The 16739-nt window shown below is 44.4% G+C and overlaps 1 protein-coding gene across 1 annotated transcript in view; it reads right to left on the bottom strand.

The window, feature by feature from the left end:
* Positions 1 to 16739, bottom strand: part of Pkd1l1 (polycystin 1 like 1, transient receptor potential channel interacting) — a 131689-nt gene that overhangs the window by 64935 nt on the left and 50015 nt on the right. The window contains exons 23-30 of the mRNA XM_040746627.1: positions 16103 to 16223; positions 11833 to 11944; positions 7364 to 7562; positions 6313 to 6369; positions 3045 to 3254; positions 1961 to 2203; positions 280 to 390; positions 12 to 166 (exon numbers count right to left, since the gene is read on the bottom strand). Of these exons, the coding sequence (XP_040602561.1) occupies positions 12 to 166; positions 280 to 390; positions 1961 to 2203; positions 3045 to 3254; positions 6313 to 6369; positions 7364 to 7562; positions 11833 to 11944; positions 16103 to 16223 (1208 nt within the window). The remainder of the gene's footprint in view (positions 1 to 11; positions 167 to 279; positions 391 to 1960; positions 2204 to 3044; positions 3255 to 6312; positions 6370 to 7363; positions 7563 to 11832; positions 11945 to 16102; positions 16224 to 16739) is intronic.

Raw genomic sequence — 16739 nt, 5'->3', positions numbered from 1 at the left:
CCTCCACACACCTTACCAACAGCATGATGGGGAAGGCTCTTGTAACTGGCTTAGAGAATTCGATGCGTATCTGTAATGTTTCCTGGGGTTTTTCAGAAAGCCCAACGAAGCGGTGGAGGTTCACTCCATCCCGAATCAGTGTGAACATGGTGGGATTTCTCTTGTGCTGTCCATCGGAAAGAGAGCAAGTCAGGCAGTTTGTCTTAGGGCAAGCCAATGCACTAGAAAGCAGCCAGCCCAGCCTAAATGAAGCGGAGGCAGTGGGTCAGCTGTCTTTACCCAGTGGTCTTCCTCCCCGAACTCCACAGTCACAGGCATCTCCAGTCGTCCTCTGAGAATAGGTTGTCTGCTCTTGCAGCTGTAGAGCCGAGGTCTCACCACAGCACCCACCTTGGAGAACAACAGTTGAGTCAAAGGAGAAAAGCAGGCAGGCATGGTGGCACACACTTTTAATCCCTGGACTTCCTGGAGGCAGAGGCAGGTGGATCTCTGTGAGTTCAAGGCCAGCCTGGTCTACACAGTGAGTTCCAGGATAGCTGGGCTGTTTGGAGAGACCCTGTCTCGATGAACAAATGAACAAACAAACAAAGAAAACAAGACAAAGAGAGGCAAAGAAAAGCAGGAAGTGATTGGAGTCGTGCTGTCTTTCCAGTTCTGATCAAACAAAACGAGTTTAATGAGATAGATTGGCAGGGTTTGTGTGGATGGCTCCTTGTATGTTTTCCTTGGCAAGATGATAATTCTAAGTTAAAATCAAACATTTTTAAGAGCTCTTAGAAAAAGAAGTATCTGGGATGTGTGTGGTGGTGCAGGTGTTTAGTCCCAGCACTCAGGAGGCAGAGACAGGTGGGTCTATGTGACTCCAATGGCTACAGAGTGAGACCCTGTCTAATTTTTTTTAAAAGAAGAAGGAGAAGGAGGGTGAGGAGGATGAGGAAGAGGAGGTAGAGAAGAAGGGGATGATGGAAGAAGATGAAGAGGAGGAAAGGGAGGAGGGGCAAGAAGAGGAGGGGTCTCACTGAGCTGGGCGGGAAGGGAGAGGACGTGATGAACACTGCTCACCGCTTTTCTGCCTTTCCTGACCCACATGACCCACAGACCCAAGGGCACTTGTGGGTTCTGGATGTAGATGCTCACAGCAAAGCGCAAAGACCTTGGAATCCTTCCCGACTTCCACACCCCTAACCTGGACGGATGGCACACCCCTCTTCGTCAGCATGGCCTCTGTTTTGTTCTGACTGAACTCTGTTGATTTTAGGAACAATAGAACCTGCCTCCGGCTTGACCACCCCACCACATGCTCCAGCCCTGTACTCCCTGACATGATAAATCTGTAGAGAATCCTATCAGAGACCAATGAGCCCTAGTTCTGCTAAGATTATTTTTCTGGAGAAATTTGTAAAGACAAGAGACCAAGAGCAAAAACAGAAGTCCTGATAATTAAACAATCAGGCCATGAGCCCCCAGAGCCTGACTTCAGACGCCTGTGACATCTTAGGCAAACAACTGGAGGTTAATGACCTGTGGAACCTTAGCCCAAATGGCCAGTGTCTTTTGAACAACTTGTGCTGGAAGCTGCACTAATTAACAAGACCACGAGAAGCCTGCCCATCTACCCTGAAATGGACCCCATATAAACAGTTCAGCAGGAGTAAGGCTAATCATTCCCCCCCTCCCCTAGGACTTGCCCACAGTGCCTTCTGTGGTGTGGCCTAATAACTCTTCTGTTTCTCCGTCTGGCCTTGTCTGTGGAAAACACATTTCCCACCTTCTGTCACCAGCCTTCTACAGGCCACCACGGACAGAGCAAGAGTGACCTGTGACCACTTCAGAGTGCTTTCTCTTGGGAAACAAGGACAACGCGGAAGAGTGCCAACCGACTCTCATTTTGTTTTTATGGAAGTTGAGTCACTGGAAATTTGAAACCGCCACTGGAAGGGGCAGGGGCCATGCGCTGTACCTGTCCAGGAGCTTGTCCGACTGGATACGGGCTGCTCCTAAAGACCATGAGCTGGCTGACGTAGCATGGACTGTGGGACTCCTCTTGAGCAGGACCGTGCAAGGCCATGTCGCGAGGGAAACGGACCCCGATGAAGCCCAGGTTCTGGACAGAACTCTGGGAGCTGTGATGGAGAAGGGTCCAGAACTCCGCCTGCCCAGTGCTTATGTGAAGCTGGCGCTGGTGGTTCAAGGAGAGGCAGGCCTGCAGACCCGGGAGGGAGACGAGGGCGCTCCTCAGGTGAGCGAGAAAACGCATGCAAACCCCAAGAGGCACAGATGGCTTTTCCCGGTCTCTGCATTTAAAAACTGCGATGCTCTCGGTGCTTCCTAGCTCATGCGAGTTCTGATAGTATGATTGCTTTTCAAACCTTTAGGTTGGTTTGTGTGTGCACAAACCTGAGCCTTGCTTGGTACAGGTTCAGATGGAAGACATTTTCACATGCTCGTGTGAACAATAACGAGAAACTGCCAGATTGAAATATACTACTACCATTTGCTCTATAATTTCCAAAGTATTTTGATAGCTATTAGTTAAGTAGAGAAAAACATCTAATACTAACTGACTGCTTCCTCAGAACGTTGGCCATTGCACAAGGTTAAAATAAAATATCTGAAACAGCTTCTCAAAAACTACTGCAGCAGAAATAGATCAAAGAGACATCTGTGTTTTTTAACAGTCATAGACCAGCAGGGCCACTTTCGAAATTAATGTATGCAAGCAATCTTTTGTGTGACTTCCACTGGACACAGAACACTACTGCCACAGAACACTTAACATTCCAGGTGAACGTTTCCAAACGCTGAGCTACCGCCCAGAACCACAGCTGAGCTCTTCTATTCAGTGGGAAAAGGGATATGAATACTGGCTAGCATGTGATAAGGGAGCAGCTGTTTGCTTTGTCTGTTGGTTTGGTGCATGAGTGTGTGTGTGTGTGTGTGTGTGTGTGTGTGTGTGTGTGTGTGTGTGCGTGTGTATGTCTGTGTATCTGCTGGGGATGGAACCAAGGGTCTGCGTATTTCTGCAGGAGGATAGAGCAGCTTACTAGTAACATGTCGGAGATGATCATCATGCCTTCTTCTTGCAGATAGTCCTCATTTGTCGTGTCTTCTTTGGCAGCTTCCCAGACTCCAGAGATGAGAAGGATAAGTTCAACTCCCAGTTTTTTGTTGACCAGCAACTTCCTGGAGAACTGACCTTGAGTGAGGAACATCTGGGCGTATTTGAGGATGTGCATGGCACTCATCAGGCTCAGCTGCATGGGGAGAGGGGATGCGGTCAGATGCTCCCTGGCATGTGATGTATAGACTCTTGCTTCTTTCCTTGTTACTAGGGATCAGAACAGCTCAACACAGGATCAAGGCAGCAGAATCCAGCTCATGTTTGGTGTTAGGTGATGAGTGGACGCCGTTCCCAGCTAGAATTTGTTCTAGGATGCTCAGCTTCTCCATTCGTACAATGACCAAGGAAAAGCACAAGGTCTTTTATAGCCCTTCATGCTTTAACACGGTAGGCATTTTTTTAAAAAAAGTATGTCATAAATCCTTCCACATATTGGCCCCAACATCGTCCCATGTCATCCTCCATTCTCTCCATCACCCATGTGTGGTCTGTGCTCAAGGTGCATCGAACTTCATCCCCAATAACCAAGGTTTTCCCCCAGTGTCATGCATATTCCTCCACCTGTAATGCCTTCGCCCTCTGTTTGCCTAACAAACCCCTCCTTCTCAGCTTCCCTCTTCATAAACCTTCTCCATACAACGTTTCCGAATGTTTGTCAAGGCAGAGAGTGTGGGCTGTGTCCCAGCACACCTGCTGCCCACCTTAGACAGTTATCCTTCTCCAGCAGCATTCAAGAAGTGAGCATACATTTATTAATTCTTTGAATTTTATATGGATACTTTGTGTTTTGATCCCATCCCCCTCCCGCCCCTTCACCTAATTCATCAGCCCATTCCATTTTATGTTGCCCATGTATTAATGGGCGTGGGATCATCCGCCACAGTGTGATCCATCTACCAGGGGCCACACCTTTGAAGAAAACTGACTTTCCCTTCCCCAGTAGCCATCAGCTATCCACAGGGCTCAGCTAGGATGCATACTCACGAGCCCCTCCCTCCTCCAGGCAGTGTTTGCTTGGAAAAATCTCACTCGTTATTATTTTTATCTCTGAGTACTCTGTAAACTGACAGAGAAGGACTCACTCTGAAAATGTGCTCACTACGATACAGTCAGGAGTCACAGTTCTGCCTTCCTGGTTTAGTCATCCAACAGCTCCTAACTTATATTGGGGATGACTGACCTGTTGCCTGTGACCCTCTCCTAATGACAATGCTATTAGCATAGTTTTTGTTTTGTTTTTTTGAGAAAGGGTTTCTCTTTGTAACAGAGCCATGGGTGTCCTGGAACTCGCTCTGTAGACCAGGCTGGCCTTGAACTCACAGAGATCCGCCTGCCTCTGCCTCTGAGTGCTGAGAGTAAAGGCGTGCCCCCCACCTGCATATGGAGCCCCTGAGGTCAATGACAGGTGTCCTTCTCAATCACTTTCTTCTCGTTTTTTTTTTTTTCCTTTTTTTGGAGATAAGGTCTCTCACTGAACCGGGAGCTCACCAATTGGCTAGACTGAGTGGCCAGTCCAGGCCTCTCCTGATCTCTACTTCCCTAGTTCTGGGATCATAGGTATGAGCTACTGAACTTAGTTTCTCACACAGGTGCTGGGGTATTAAGAGAGAGGAAGTACTAACCGATTTAGACTTTTCCACAAGAATGCTCTGACTGCTGCTTGTGGCAAATGTTATCAAGGTGACATGAAGGAAACAGGGAGCAGTGAGACAGACACCAGCCTGGACGAAAGTCTTGTAGGTGAGTGGGGAGCAGTAGAGATGAAGAGAGGGAGGTTCCAGTTACATCTTTCTAAAAGGAGAACTGACTCGTTCAGTCGTACTGGATGGATGCAGACATCAAAGGATGCTCAGGTGGCCTTGGGTGTTTTGTCTCCATTCTGGGTAACAGTGCTGTCCCGTCTTGAGCCAAAGGAAGCAGGAAGAAAATGGAGAGGCTCCCAACTTGGAAATGTGAGGCAGCTTTACAGCACGCGAGAGAAGGCCGGGCTGAGGATGTGAAATGCACAGTCTGATATAATCACATCGATTTCAGACTAACATACTAGAAGAGGTCTCCAGGAGAGAATGTTGGAGAAGTTCAAGGGTCTCCCTGCTGTAACGCTGACCGTGTCAGCATGACAGGGAGGAGACAACTGGAGAGCCAGGGATGGCAAACAAAAACTGAGTCGTGAGGCCATGAAATGAGAGACCCCCCCCCACTCTCTATGGCATGTCCTGTGGAGGGAAAAAGAGACTGAGGAGCCCTGTCTAGAAGAATTGCAGGAGTGGAGAATCTTCCAGCCTCAGCACTAAGGATACGCACGGCCATTGCAACAAGGAAAGCTGCCGTGCAGACAGCAGGCTTTGACACAGCACACCCGGGGACCACCTGAACGCTCTGCTCTAAAGAGGTGCCAGAAGTGAGAGCTGCTGGAGGAGGGTGGGCATCTCTAAATGGACGTTTAAAGAAATAAGTGGGAGCCGTAACACACCTTAAGATCATCTAGAAGAGGGATAAAAGCAGAAGTAGTCCGTTATAGACAACCCAAGGAGACAAACCCTGGAGAACAGCATGACAGAGATGAAACTACCAGCACAGCCTCGTAGGTTGGACGTGTCCCAGTCTCGGGGATGTCAATCACACACACAGGCTGGACTGGGGCTGCACAGAGTGGCGGTGGGTAGGTTCCTGAGCACAGGTGGAGGGAGGATGCTTGCTGGGAGCCATGAATTTTATTTTCTAGTGAAAGGGTAAGAGGACAGATGTTTAAACTGCAGTAAGATTTGCTGACTGGTGGCAACGAGTAACTCTCGTGAGTTCTTTAGTCATCTCTCAAAGAACAGCATAGTGAAGACACCTATTGAATGACTCTGGGGAATGTTAAAGATTTGAGAAAACAAATAGGCCAGCCATGGGGAATTCCAACACTACAAGTTAGCAATAAAGAACAATTCACCCACCAAAGTGGTTTATACCCGGGAGGGCACTTGTTGATACCCCTTTCTGCTTCTATTTCTGCATGAGGAAAAGGTCTCCAGGCATGGCTTGAGGTAGATAATGCTGTTCAGAGGAACATTTAGGAGAAAGTGCCGTCTCTAATCTGAATGTCAAAATAAAATTCTGAATCATGTATTTATCAAGTCTTGATCGTGGCCTTTATAATTATGCAAAATCCAGGAGAATTAACACCAAGAAAAACTCACCCTTACCTTATTAGGGAAGTTTATGAGGTCTCTCAATATATGAATAGAATCCATCATTGCTTCCTAAACAGCAGAAACAAACCAACAAATGCGGAAGGGAGGGAGGGAGGGAGGGAGAGAGGGGGGGAGGAGAGAGAGAGATTATTGTTATTTCAAATGCAGCTTGCTTAGGGACAAATGGAGCACATAGTGTGTTTTTCTATGAAGAGGCTTCCTAGAGGGCAGCCCTTTTGTAACAAGGTCGTGACCTTCATCTCAAAGTTTCCTTCCAGTCCAGCATGACTCTCATGTGTCCCCCACTAGACCCAAGTAGGAAACTGACACAGAGGAAGATGAAATAAAGGACAGGACTAAATGGGACTTTGAGGAAGGGCAAGAAAAAGTGTCAGAGGAAGGAAAATGATTAGGTCTAGTGGAGTGAATATCTTGTAGTTCCACTGAAATATTCTCTAGCCACCGTCATAAAGCAGAAATGCTGTAAGGGCATCTTTGAGGCATAGCCATTTACTAAGAAACTGTACTTGAGGCCAGAAAGATAGTTCCATGGTTAAGTGTACTGGCTGCTTTTCCAGAGGACCAAAGCTCAATTCCCAGCATCCACATGGTGGCTCACAGCCATGTGAGACTCCAGCTCCAGGGGATCCAATGCTTGCTTCTGGCCTCCAGGAGTACCAGGTACACAGATATACTCATAGGCAAAATAGCCATACACATGAAATATGTAAATCTTTAAAAACTTAAAAACATTGACACTTACAAAATAAATGACATACAATTTTGACTTTATCCCTTGGCTTACGGTTGTCAACAGAAAAAAATCGAATTTATGCATGATTTTTATTCATAGAAACATTAAGCGAATTATCCAGATGGTAGTCAACTTGTGTCACTTTTTCCATTATAAAGCAGAAGCATTCACAGGACCCTAGCAACCTGCACACCTGGTCCCCTTTCCTGCCTGGACTGTGGGAGCAGGAGTCCTTGCTGAGAAGCCAGCTTTCAGAAGACTGCTGCTGTCCAGGTTTATAGACACTGCCCTGCCTCCTCAGGGACATACCTGGTCTGTAAAAGGTACTTTGCATGCTGAAGAAACCAATACATCCTGTATCTGTGACCAAAGGCCACACGTAGATGTGTTTCTGCTCTCCGCATGCAAGCGGCTCAGGATGGCAGTGGCCATGGCGATGTAGTTCCTGACTTCCGTGTAACTCCCCACCAGCTGGAGAGAAGACAGGGTTTCCAGGGCGGAGTCGTATCTGAAGGAAACACAGAACTATGCGTGATGCTTTGACGATATTGTAAAACTTTACTCTGCCAAGGGGTGTGTGTGTGTGGAGTTTGTTCTTAGGTGTGTCTGAACCAAAAGAAAATGACATGAAGGAGAGGTGGTCTGTATAGGGGAAACCCAAAACACAATTAGACACGTTGCCCAAATCCTAATAGCACATCACCTTTAACTAGACCTGGAAAGCACAGGATGTCACACAGTATACAAGCATCATGACAAATGAAGGGGCGTGGCCCAGAGCTAAAGACACAGTGGCTAGAGCTGCTTCAAGTATTGTAGGCAGCCTAACCATTAAGAGCTCCCTGTGCGCAGACCCAAATTAGAGGGGAAAGATATGCATATTTGTGGCTATGCACAAAATCACAGGTTTATGGCCTCAGGTTTTATTAACTGGGCATTTTACTTGTTTATGAATGGAATGGTAAACTTATTTGCAGCTAGAAAGGCAACCTCAAGTCTTAGACAGGGCTCTGTGCATGGGGCCGGTGCCTTTTCCAGCCCTTGCTCTATGCTGTCTTCGTCACGTGACTGAAAGACATCATTTGCTTGAAAAACTCAGCCGGAATCTCCCAAGACAAAACAAAGTCCAACTAAATACAAATGCTTGGTGAGCAGTGAATCACGCACACATACTAGGCAGTGTGCCATGTTAACCAAAGACTGCAGGAGCCGGGTGTAAGAGAAGACACACAAATGAGTCTGAGAAGAAATAGCACAATTAGGGAAAATACGTTTTACAGATCGAGTCTCCTATAGTCAACAATCACACAAACAAAATGCCAAGTAACAAAAGCAGTCCCAGGAAGCCTCAGAAAACTGGGCCCATACCCAGAGAGGCAGCACATATTAAACAGAAGGTTCCATTTTTAAAGAAATCTTATGAGACTGCCAAACAAACTTTAAAGTCATTCCCAAATACAGGAAAAACAATAGGCAACAGGAACTTCCTGTGAGAGAACCCAAATGATGGCGTGATCAAGGACTCCAAAGCAGGAATCATAAATCTGTTCAAAGAACTAAACACAGCTAATTCTGAAGAATAAATAAAGGTATTATAGTGATTGGTCAAATATAGATTAGCAATGAACAAAAGCTATACACATTTTCTATAAAATCAAATGGAATTTCTAGAATTATATGTACATTAATAATAATGAAAATTCACTGCAGAGTTTGAAAAGCAAATTAGAGAAAAGCACTTGTGAATCTGGGGACCAAACAATAGAGATAATGAACAACAAGCAGAAAAATTGGAAGAAAATGAACATAGGTTTGTAGAAATGCTGGATAGCAAGGTTACAAATTATACTTTTTCTTTTGTTGCTTAACTAATCCATTGCATAATATAATGTCTATAAAATGCTATGGTTGAGTCTATAACAGGTAGGCAGCAATTCAGATAGATGCCTTAAGGAACCTAGAATGTTTATAGTTATATTGAGCTAAAAATAAAAGAATGGGGAGCAAGTTTTAATGAGCCAGAGGAAGAGTTTCTAATAATAAAATGGGCCAACCTACCAGAAAGGTAAAAGTTATAATACATAATTGGTCAAAGTGGGACTAACAAGGGAAGGAGTACTCGTCCCTCATCTGTGTTAATCTCATCATCTTCAAGGCTTGAGAAACACGGTGGAAGAGTTGAAGGATGGGAAGGAGTGCTGTGAATGCTGTCCTCAGGACATGACATGACTGTCACAATCACAAATTTACAGCAGCTGTGGTTATGTGGACAAGACCTACACAAGATCAAGCCAAGCACATCTCCAGCATAGACGGGGTAGATGATCGCAGCTCTCCCCCTGGCTAAGGAGCTATTGGCAGTGGACAGCTGCTGGGGAGGGAGACTTACTCTTTTTTCAGGATGTGGCCACTCAGAGGCTGCCGTGCTCCACTGGTCAGTCCCACTCCCATGGGCAGCACTTACTAACTATACCTGGTGGGTCATTAGAAAAGAAAGACATGAAGTAGGGGGTGTATTGGGGTGTAGGAGAGAACTGGAGGGGAAGTTTGGTCAGAGATATTTTTATATGAAATCCTAAAAAAACATTTAAAAACTTAAAACCCTAGCGCACGAGTGTTCACAATGCATTGTTAAGCAGAGAATGCATTATCACACTATAATGTGCTCACAATTGCCCAAAGACTTAGCACTGTGGAGTTGTACAAAACAGTTATGAAAGTAGGGAATCTAACAAGAGAAAAAAAACTGATGGCACTGGAGGCACAGGCAGGACTTTAAAGCTAATAATGCTATCAGTAATGGACAGAATAACAGCAGGAGATCAACAAGGTGTATAAGACTCAAGATGAATGTGACCAAACACATTATATACAAATATATCGAATAATAAGCAAATTTATTGATTATTTATTTTATGCATATTGGTATTTTGCCTGTGTGTGTGTTTGTGTACCATGTATGTGCCTGGTGCATTTGGAAGTCAGAAGAGGGAGTTAGATCACATATAACTGGAGTTATAGGTGCTTGTGAGCCAACCTGTAGGTGCTGGAGATAAAACCCCAGGCTTTTGCAGGAGCTACAAGTGCTCTTAACTGCTGAGCCATCTCTCTAGCCCCCAAAGAATAAATTTTTGAAATATTCACAAAATAATCTTGGGTTCAGAGAGATGGCTCAGCAGGTAAAGATACGTTCTATGCATGCCTGACAACCTGAGTTTGATCCTTAGGAACTAGATATAGATGGAAAGATTCTAGAAAGCTGTCCTCTGACCTGCATGTGTGTGCCATGGCATGAAATGAGAGTTAGGAAATGCACCTTAGCATTTGTGGTTTGTTCCAGTTTGCTTTCTGTTGCTGCAATAAAACACTAACCAAAAACAGCTTGGGGCAGGATATGGTTTATTTCATCTGACAACTTCCATGTCACAGTCCATTATGGAGGGATTTCCGGGCAGGGACTCAAGGCAGGAATCTGGAGGCAGGAACTGAAGCAGAGCTGAGGAAGAACCCTGCCGCTCACTGGCTTATTCCCCATGGCTTACTCAGTGTGCTTTCTTACATAACCCAAGACCACCTGCCCAGGGTAGGCATGGAGCCCCACCCACAGTAGGCTGGGCCTTTGCACATTAATCATTAAGCATGAGAATGTCCCACAGGCTTATCTACAGGTCAATTTGAAGGAGACATTCTCTCAAGGTTTCGTCTTCCCAGATGACTTCGGTTGGCGTCGAGGGGACAAAAAAACTAAGCCCAGCACAGTCAGCACAGAGGAAAGGGACTTGCCTCAGTCAGGTCCTGGTGGGAATAAGAGATGGTGCAGGCCCTCTGCAGAAATGCTAAGCAAGAAGTATCATGTGACCCAGGGATTCGACCCACGACAAATGAAAGTGCTCACCTACACCAAAGCTTGCAGAGGGATCTTCAGAGTAACCTGACTTACAGACAAAACACAAACAAACAAACAAAAACAAAAACAAAACAAACAAAACAAAGCAAAAAAACCCAAAACAAAAAATGCAATGACACGTGTTTAATGAGTAAACAAATTGAGGCAATGCAATAAATATTATTGAGTAATTAAAAAGTGAGGTACTGATATCTGCCTTATAATGGATGAAACTCAGCAATATTCATATGTGAAATGAAGAGGAACACTCAAGAGTATATTTTTCATCATCCTGTCGACATCAAATTTCTAAAATTTACAAATCTTTAGACACAAAGGTTTTGGTTTGGGGAATTGGGAGGTAGGAGTAACTACTGTTTAGTACAAAGATGTTATGATAACCAAATCTCCCCAAACTAGACCATGCTAAAGGCCATAGTGCTCTGTAAATGTGAGGAATTTCAATAGATAAGCTATGTAATGTATGAATGATACATCAATTAAACTGTTTAATGGATAGATGACTCAGTGGTTAAGACCACTTGCTGCTCTTCCAGAAGACCCAAATTCAGTTTCCAGAACCTATATAGGTGGCTCATATAGGACTCTACTCCAACTTCAGGGGTTCAATGTCTTCTTTGGGGCTCTCAGACACCCCCACTGCCCTCCCAAAGATGTATAAATGAAACAAATCTTAAAAACAAGTTTTAAAGAGAAAAGAGTCTCATGGACACAGTGCCACATAAGTGGTATTAAACAGACAGGTCCCAGGTAGCCCTCGCTTTTGCCCAGCAAGAGAGGAACAATGTCTGTTCTTTTAGTAGTTCTTTGTCATCTCTCCAGGGAATATGATCTCGTTATTAGGATGTCTTTGTCGCCCCCTACTACTTACAGGTCCTTGTCAGGGCAGTCATTTCCATGGTAACGGGGCAGCACAGTCACCTCCACAGTGCACGGCTGCACCTTGGAGCCTTGGCCATCTGTGATCTCAGTAGAAACAATGACTGTGAAGGAATATGACAGAGGAGGGTCACCCCAGACACTAGCTGTGGAGAAGTGTCCTCATACACCGTCAGCAGCTGAATAGTATGGGTGATGCTGACAGGGTACAGACGTGGGCAAGATTCAGGCATGCTGTTTCCCCTCCCACACTCCACACACTGAGGGTACCAACAAATCTGTGCATAGAATATCTGAGGATACAAACAAATCTGTGCATAGAATATCTGAGGATACAAACAAATCTGTGCATAGAATATCTGAGGATACAAACAAATCTGTGCATAGAATATCTGTTAAGCAAAACTATGAGCTATAGTGGTGATGGGTTTTATTTTTGCTTTTAAATATTTGTTTTATTGAAAATAGATTTTCCATACAATGTATTCTGATTACTCTTGCCCCTCTCTCAGCCCCTCTTGTGTCCTTCCCACCCACCCAAATTCACACTCTTTCTTTATCTCTCTCTCATTAGAAAACAAATAAGTATCTGAAAAAAGAAAGAAAAGAAAGAATAAGAAAAATAAAAACAAAAAACTTGAATAGACAAAAAACTGAAAAAAATTCCCCTCAAAAAAACCAGAAGAAACACATATAGATTCAGAGAGACAGATTCTAACACACATTCTAACACAGAGAGACATAATATGTAGATGAAAGAAAGACCTATAAGGTTAAAAAGAAAGAAAGAAGGAAAGAAAGAAAGAAGGAAGGAAGGAAGAATGAATGGAAAGAAGAAAGAAGGAAGAAAGGATGAATGGAAAGAAGAAAGAAAGAAAGAAAGAAAGAAAGAAAGAAAGAAAGAAAGAAAGAAAGAGAAACCAGACAATGCTATATTCAATGATCAATGTGTTGCTCAGCCACACAGAGAGGCGTCCTCTTGCGGTAGATGGGAGCAAACACAGAGACCCACAACTGGACAGTGTGCAGAGTGAGAGACCTCGGAACACTCAGCTCTATACGGGATGACTCCATCAAGTCCCTCCCCTCAGGGCTCAGGAAACCCTGTGGAAGAGGAGTCAGAGACTCTGTAAGAACCAAAGGTGATGGAAGATACCAAGGAAACAAGGCCTTGTAGACACAACAGGACTATTGCACATGTGAACTCACAATCACTGTGGCAGCCTGCGCAGGTTGCACAGGTTGAAGCCAGGTACATCTCAGTGCTGAGAGAGGACACAAGCTTCCATCATCCCTAACCCAGAAGCTATCTCCAAGTGATAACTGTTTGTGAAGCAAAAATCAGTTCAACAGTCTCACTGGGCTCCATGCCCAGGAGCAGATGGCTAACACAAAACAAATAAGATAATAATTTTTGAGTTTCTTTTTTTGTCTTATAAAAATTTGTTTTTAATTGTGTGTATATGTGTATGTCAGGGTATGTACACGTGAACGCAGGTGCTCTTGGTAACTAGAAAACTGCACTGGATTTCCCGGAGCTGGAGCTATAGGCAGCTGTAATGAGAACCAAACTCAGGTCTTCTTCGAGAGCAGTGCATGCTCTTAACCACTGAACTATCACCCCGCCCCATGGCTTGTTTACCAGGGATTCAAAAATAAGGCATGCTATGAGAAAAGACCTCAAAGATTCTTCTGGGAAGAGCTCACAGTCCAACTTAAGATCTGAATGCCTTAGGTCAGTGAGTGCTCATCAGGTGGGATCAGAGGGTGTCACAGAGGGCAGACAGGCAGATGCCATCACCATGTGCTGCAGAAGGTGGGGGTAAGTCATCATCCATTCACAAAGTCATGGTAGGTAGGACCACTTCTGCCCTCCAGGGTGTCCCTGTCTACAAAAACATAAGGAGTGCTGCAATGCAGTACCAGGGTCATGGGGAATGCAATCCTGACTCTGCCATGGATGGTCCAGTGTTAGTGTCATGTTTTAACTAGTTCCTAAAGGATGGGGGCAGATTTAACAGGCAAAGGTAAAGAAGACTTCCATGAGGTTTGCATAAACACATCTGTATGTAGCAAGAAATGGCTACTGGATTGACCTAGGAATCCCTTCATGTAACAAAGGCTCAAAGGTGTGATGAACCCTGCTGGTGATTTGGGGTCTGGGTGATGGCTACAGGTAGAATTGTGGGTATCACACAGGAAGATAAGCACATATGTGAACCCTGGGTATCTACATAGTAGATGCAACTTGAAATCCAGTACTAAAGGTTGGAGACTTAACTTGGATGCCAGTTCTTTTTAGGATGTGGGCCCTGGACATGTATATTCCAATCATTAAGAAGCCCAAATTCTGGGCTCTACCTTTCCCCAAGATTCTGAGTCAGTAGTTACTGTGTGGGCCCCCGAAACTACCAGTTTTAATAAGTACCCCACTGTAGATAATGTACTGTGAATCAAGAGAGCAGATGGGAGAGAAGGAGTGGGCTTTAGATAAGACTTAATTTGATGTAATGACTGTGCCACAGTCACTCATGCGAAAGATGGGACAAGATAAGAAACACTGAATATCCACTCCCATGCATTTATTTTGCTTAACCACTCATATTTATCCCGCTGTAAATTATGAATTCAGATAGTCACTGGGATTTAAAGTAACAAGAGTACTTATCACACATACGAAGGATTTGAGCAACATTTAACTGAGACAGTCTCAGGCCTGCGACCTAAGATTTGGACCTATAGATTTATGTCGAGACATTCTTCATTCCAACATGGTGCTGAGTCCCTGACTCAAGGTCTTCTATTTAAGACATCTGTCTAGCTCTGTGAACTACGGCTGTCTGGTGGGAAGAGGTTATCCCTCCTGTACACCATGCAGCTCAAAGGTAAGGAACATGTCAGGTGTTATGTAACTTGCACCATAAGGGGGATGCTTATTGTAGTTCATCTTCTAAGGCAGGTGCTATTCTGACCCAGCTCTAGCTAAGAAGTGGGGGTGCTTGGCCTGAGCAAAATTTCCAGAAGGCAGGCGAGTGCAATTGTAGTATTTAAAGATTTATGCATGGAAGACCCATGGATGCCACCTTCATCTATTCAGCGATAACCTACTGTGCTGGGTAGTCTGTTCGCTTAGCTTCAGGAAAACTCAAGTTCAGATGCAAATACAAAACCATCATCATGCTAACCAGAACACAATTCCATAGCTCAGAGAAGTTTGCTCAGTGTGACCCGAGTGAGCAAGGGAAAGTTTGGAGGAGACGGGAAAGGTGCCAGTAAGAAAATACTTTCTTGACTTTAAAAGGAAGGGAGATTCAAGTACATCAGTTAGATGAAATGGTTCAGACTTTGGACTGAGATCATCTTACTATCTCAAATCGATGAAACTTATACATTGCTGGCTTTTGTTCATGCCTATACATTGGAATCATATAGAAGTTTTTTTTAAAAAGTAAACTACAGGTCATTCCCCATTAACCAGAACGGGTTGTGTGAAACCAGACACTTTGCCAAACAGTCACATCCCTTTGAGTAACATCAGGTGACATCAGGCCTCAGGTGCGGCCTAAGGGACAGTGCTTGGAATAGAAAGCTATTGTCACCACAGGCTTCATTGGGATTGGGATTTCTGTAATTTGTATCTGCAACATCTCCCAGAGGCCCATGTATTAAAGGGTTAGCCTTTAGCTTAGCACTGTTGTGAGTTAGTGGAACCTTTGAGAGATAGGACCCAGTGAGAGGTCTTCTGTTCATGGGGGACACTCTATCAAAGGGGACACAAAGAGGAAACTTAAACGTTACTGATATCAGGTGTTTGTAATAGGAGGCTGATTACAGGGATCACCATTTGTTCACTCAACTGTCTTCCCACATTTTATTTTTTGGAGGGAATGTCTTAACTTGTTTTCATCTATAATAAATTCAAAACTTAGAAGATATAAGCTGTTTAATTAGTAAATGGGGATTCCCTACTCTTGCATATATTAATCATTAATCACATGTAAGATCACATATAATCACATACAAACATCCTTTGATATTTACTATCTATATTTTGATTGAAATTGGAGATATGAAAATCCCAATTTGCTGATGATGTTTCTAATATTCTTTCTGTATTAAAAGACAGGGCCTAAATTCACTGAATCGAACAACGATTTTAATTTCTAGGCCCCTCTAGTAATTTGTAGTTGTTGGAAACCAGGAGAAAGTGTTTGAAGGGATAAGTAGGCATACCTAGCCACTTAGTTGACACTGTGACTTACCTTTGTAATTGTCTGAGGTCTCACCAGCCGGCAATAGAAAATAGTATTGGGTGTCTCGTCCACGGTACAGGGTATGTGGAGAAGTGTTTCCTATCTGGTAGTGGAATTCGTAATGAAAGTCCTATGATCCAATCCATGGAAGAAAAAAAAAAGGAAACTGAACACACTGTGGATGGAATCACCAACCAATGCCACACATCTCCACCCTCGTGGTCACTGTTGTCGTGTTTTGCAGCCCAGACCATGATGTCTGCATCATTGTCAGTACACACAGATGGGAGAGGCCTCCCGGCGCTGTAGGTTTTAAGCCAAAGGACTTCTCACGTGAAGCGGGGTTCCACACTTGGGTCAGCCAGCAATCTTGTCTTTGGACCCACTAACACAGTGGTTCTCAACCTGTGGGCAGTGACCCCTTCTCTGTGCATGAGGGAAGATTCCAGAGAAGGAACATGGGGAAAACAGGCCAGGGACACATGGTGTCCATAGCCAGAGAACTGTGACTGAAAATTCACAGCTCTGTAGTTCAAAGGGGACCTCAGTACCTCCACACCTCATTCTCCTCAGATCCTCACAAGACCCTCTTCAAAAATGCAGAGTGACTTCTACATTAGGCTAGAGTGGTCAAGTGTAGGCCATA

This window comes from Mesocricetus auratus, unplaced genomic scaffold (genome assembly GCF_017639785.1).
Source record: "Mesocricetus auratus isolate SY011 unplaced genomic scaffold, BCM_Maur_2.0 Super-Scaffold_100006, whole genome shotgun sequence".
In the NCBI taxonomy this organism is placed as follows: domain Eukaryota; kingdom Metazoa; phylum Chordata; class Mammalia; order Rodentia; family Cricetidae; genus Mesocricetus; species Mesocricetus auratus.
Note: the sequence above shows the minus strand (reverse complement) of the source record. Positions and strands in the feature narration are given on the sequence as shown.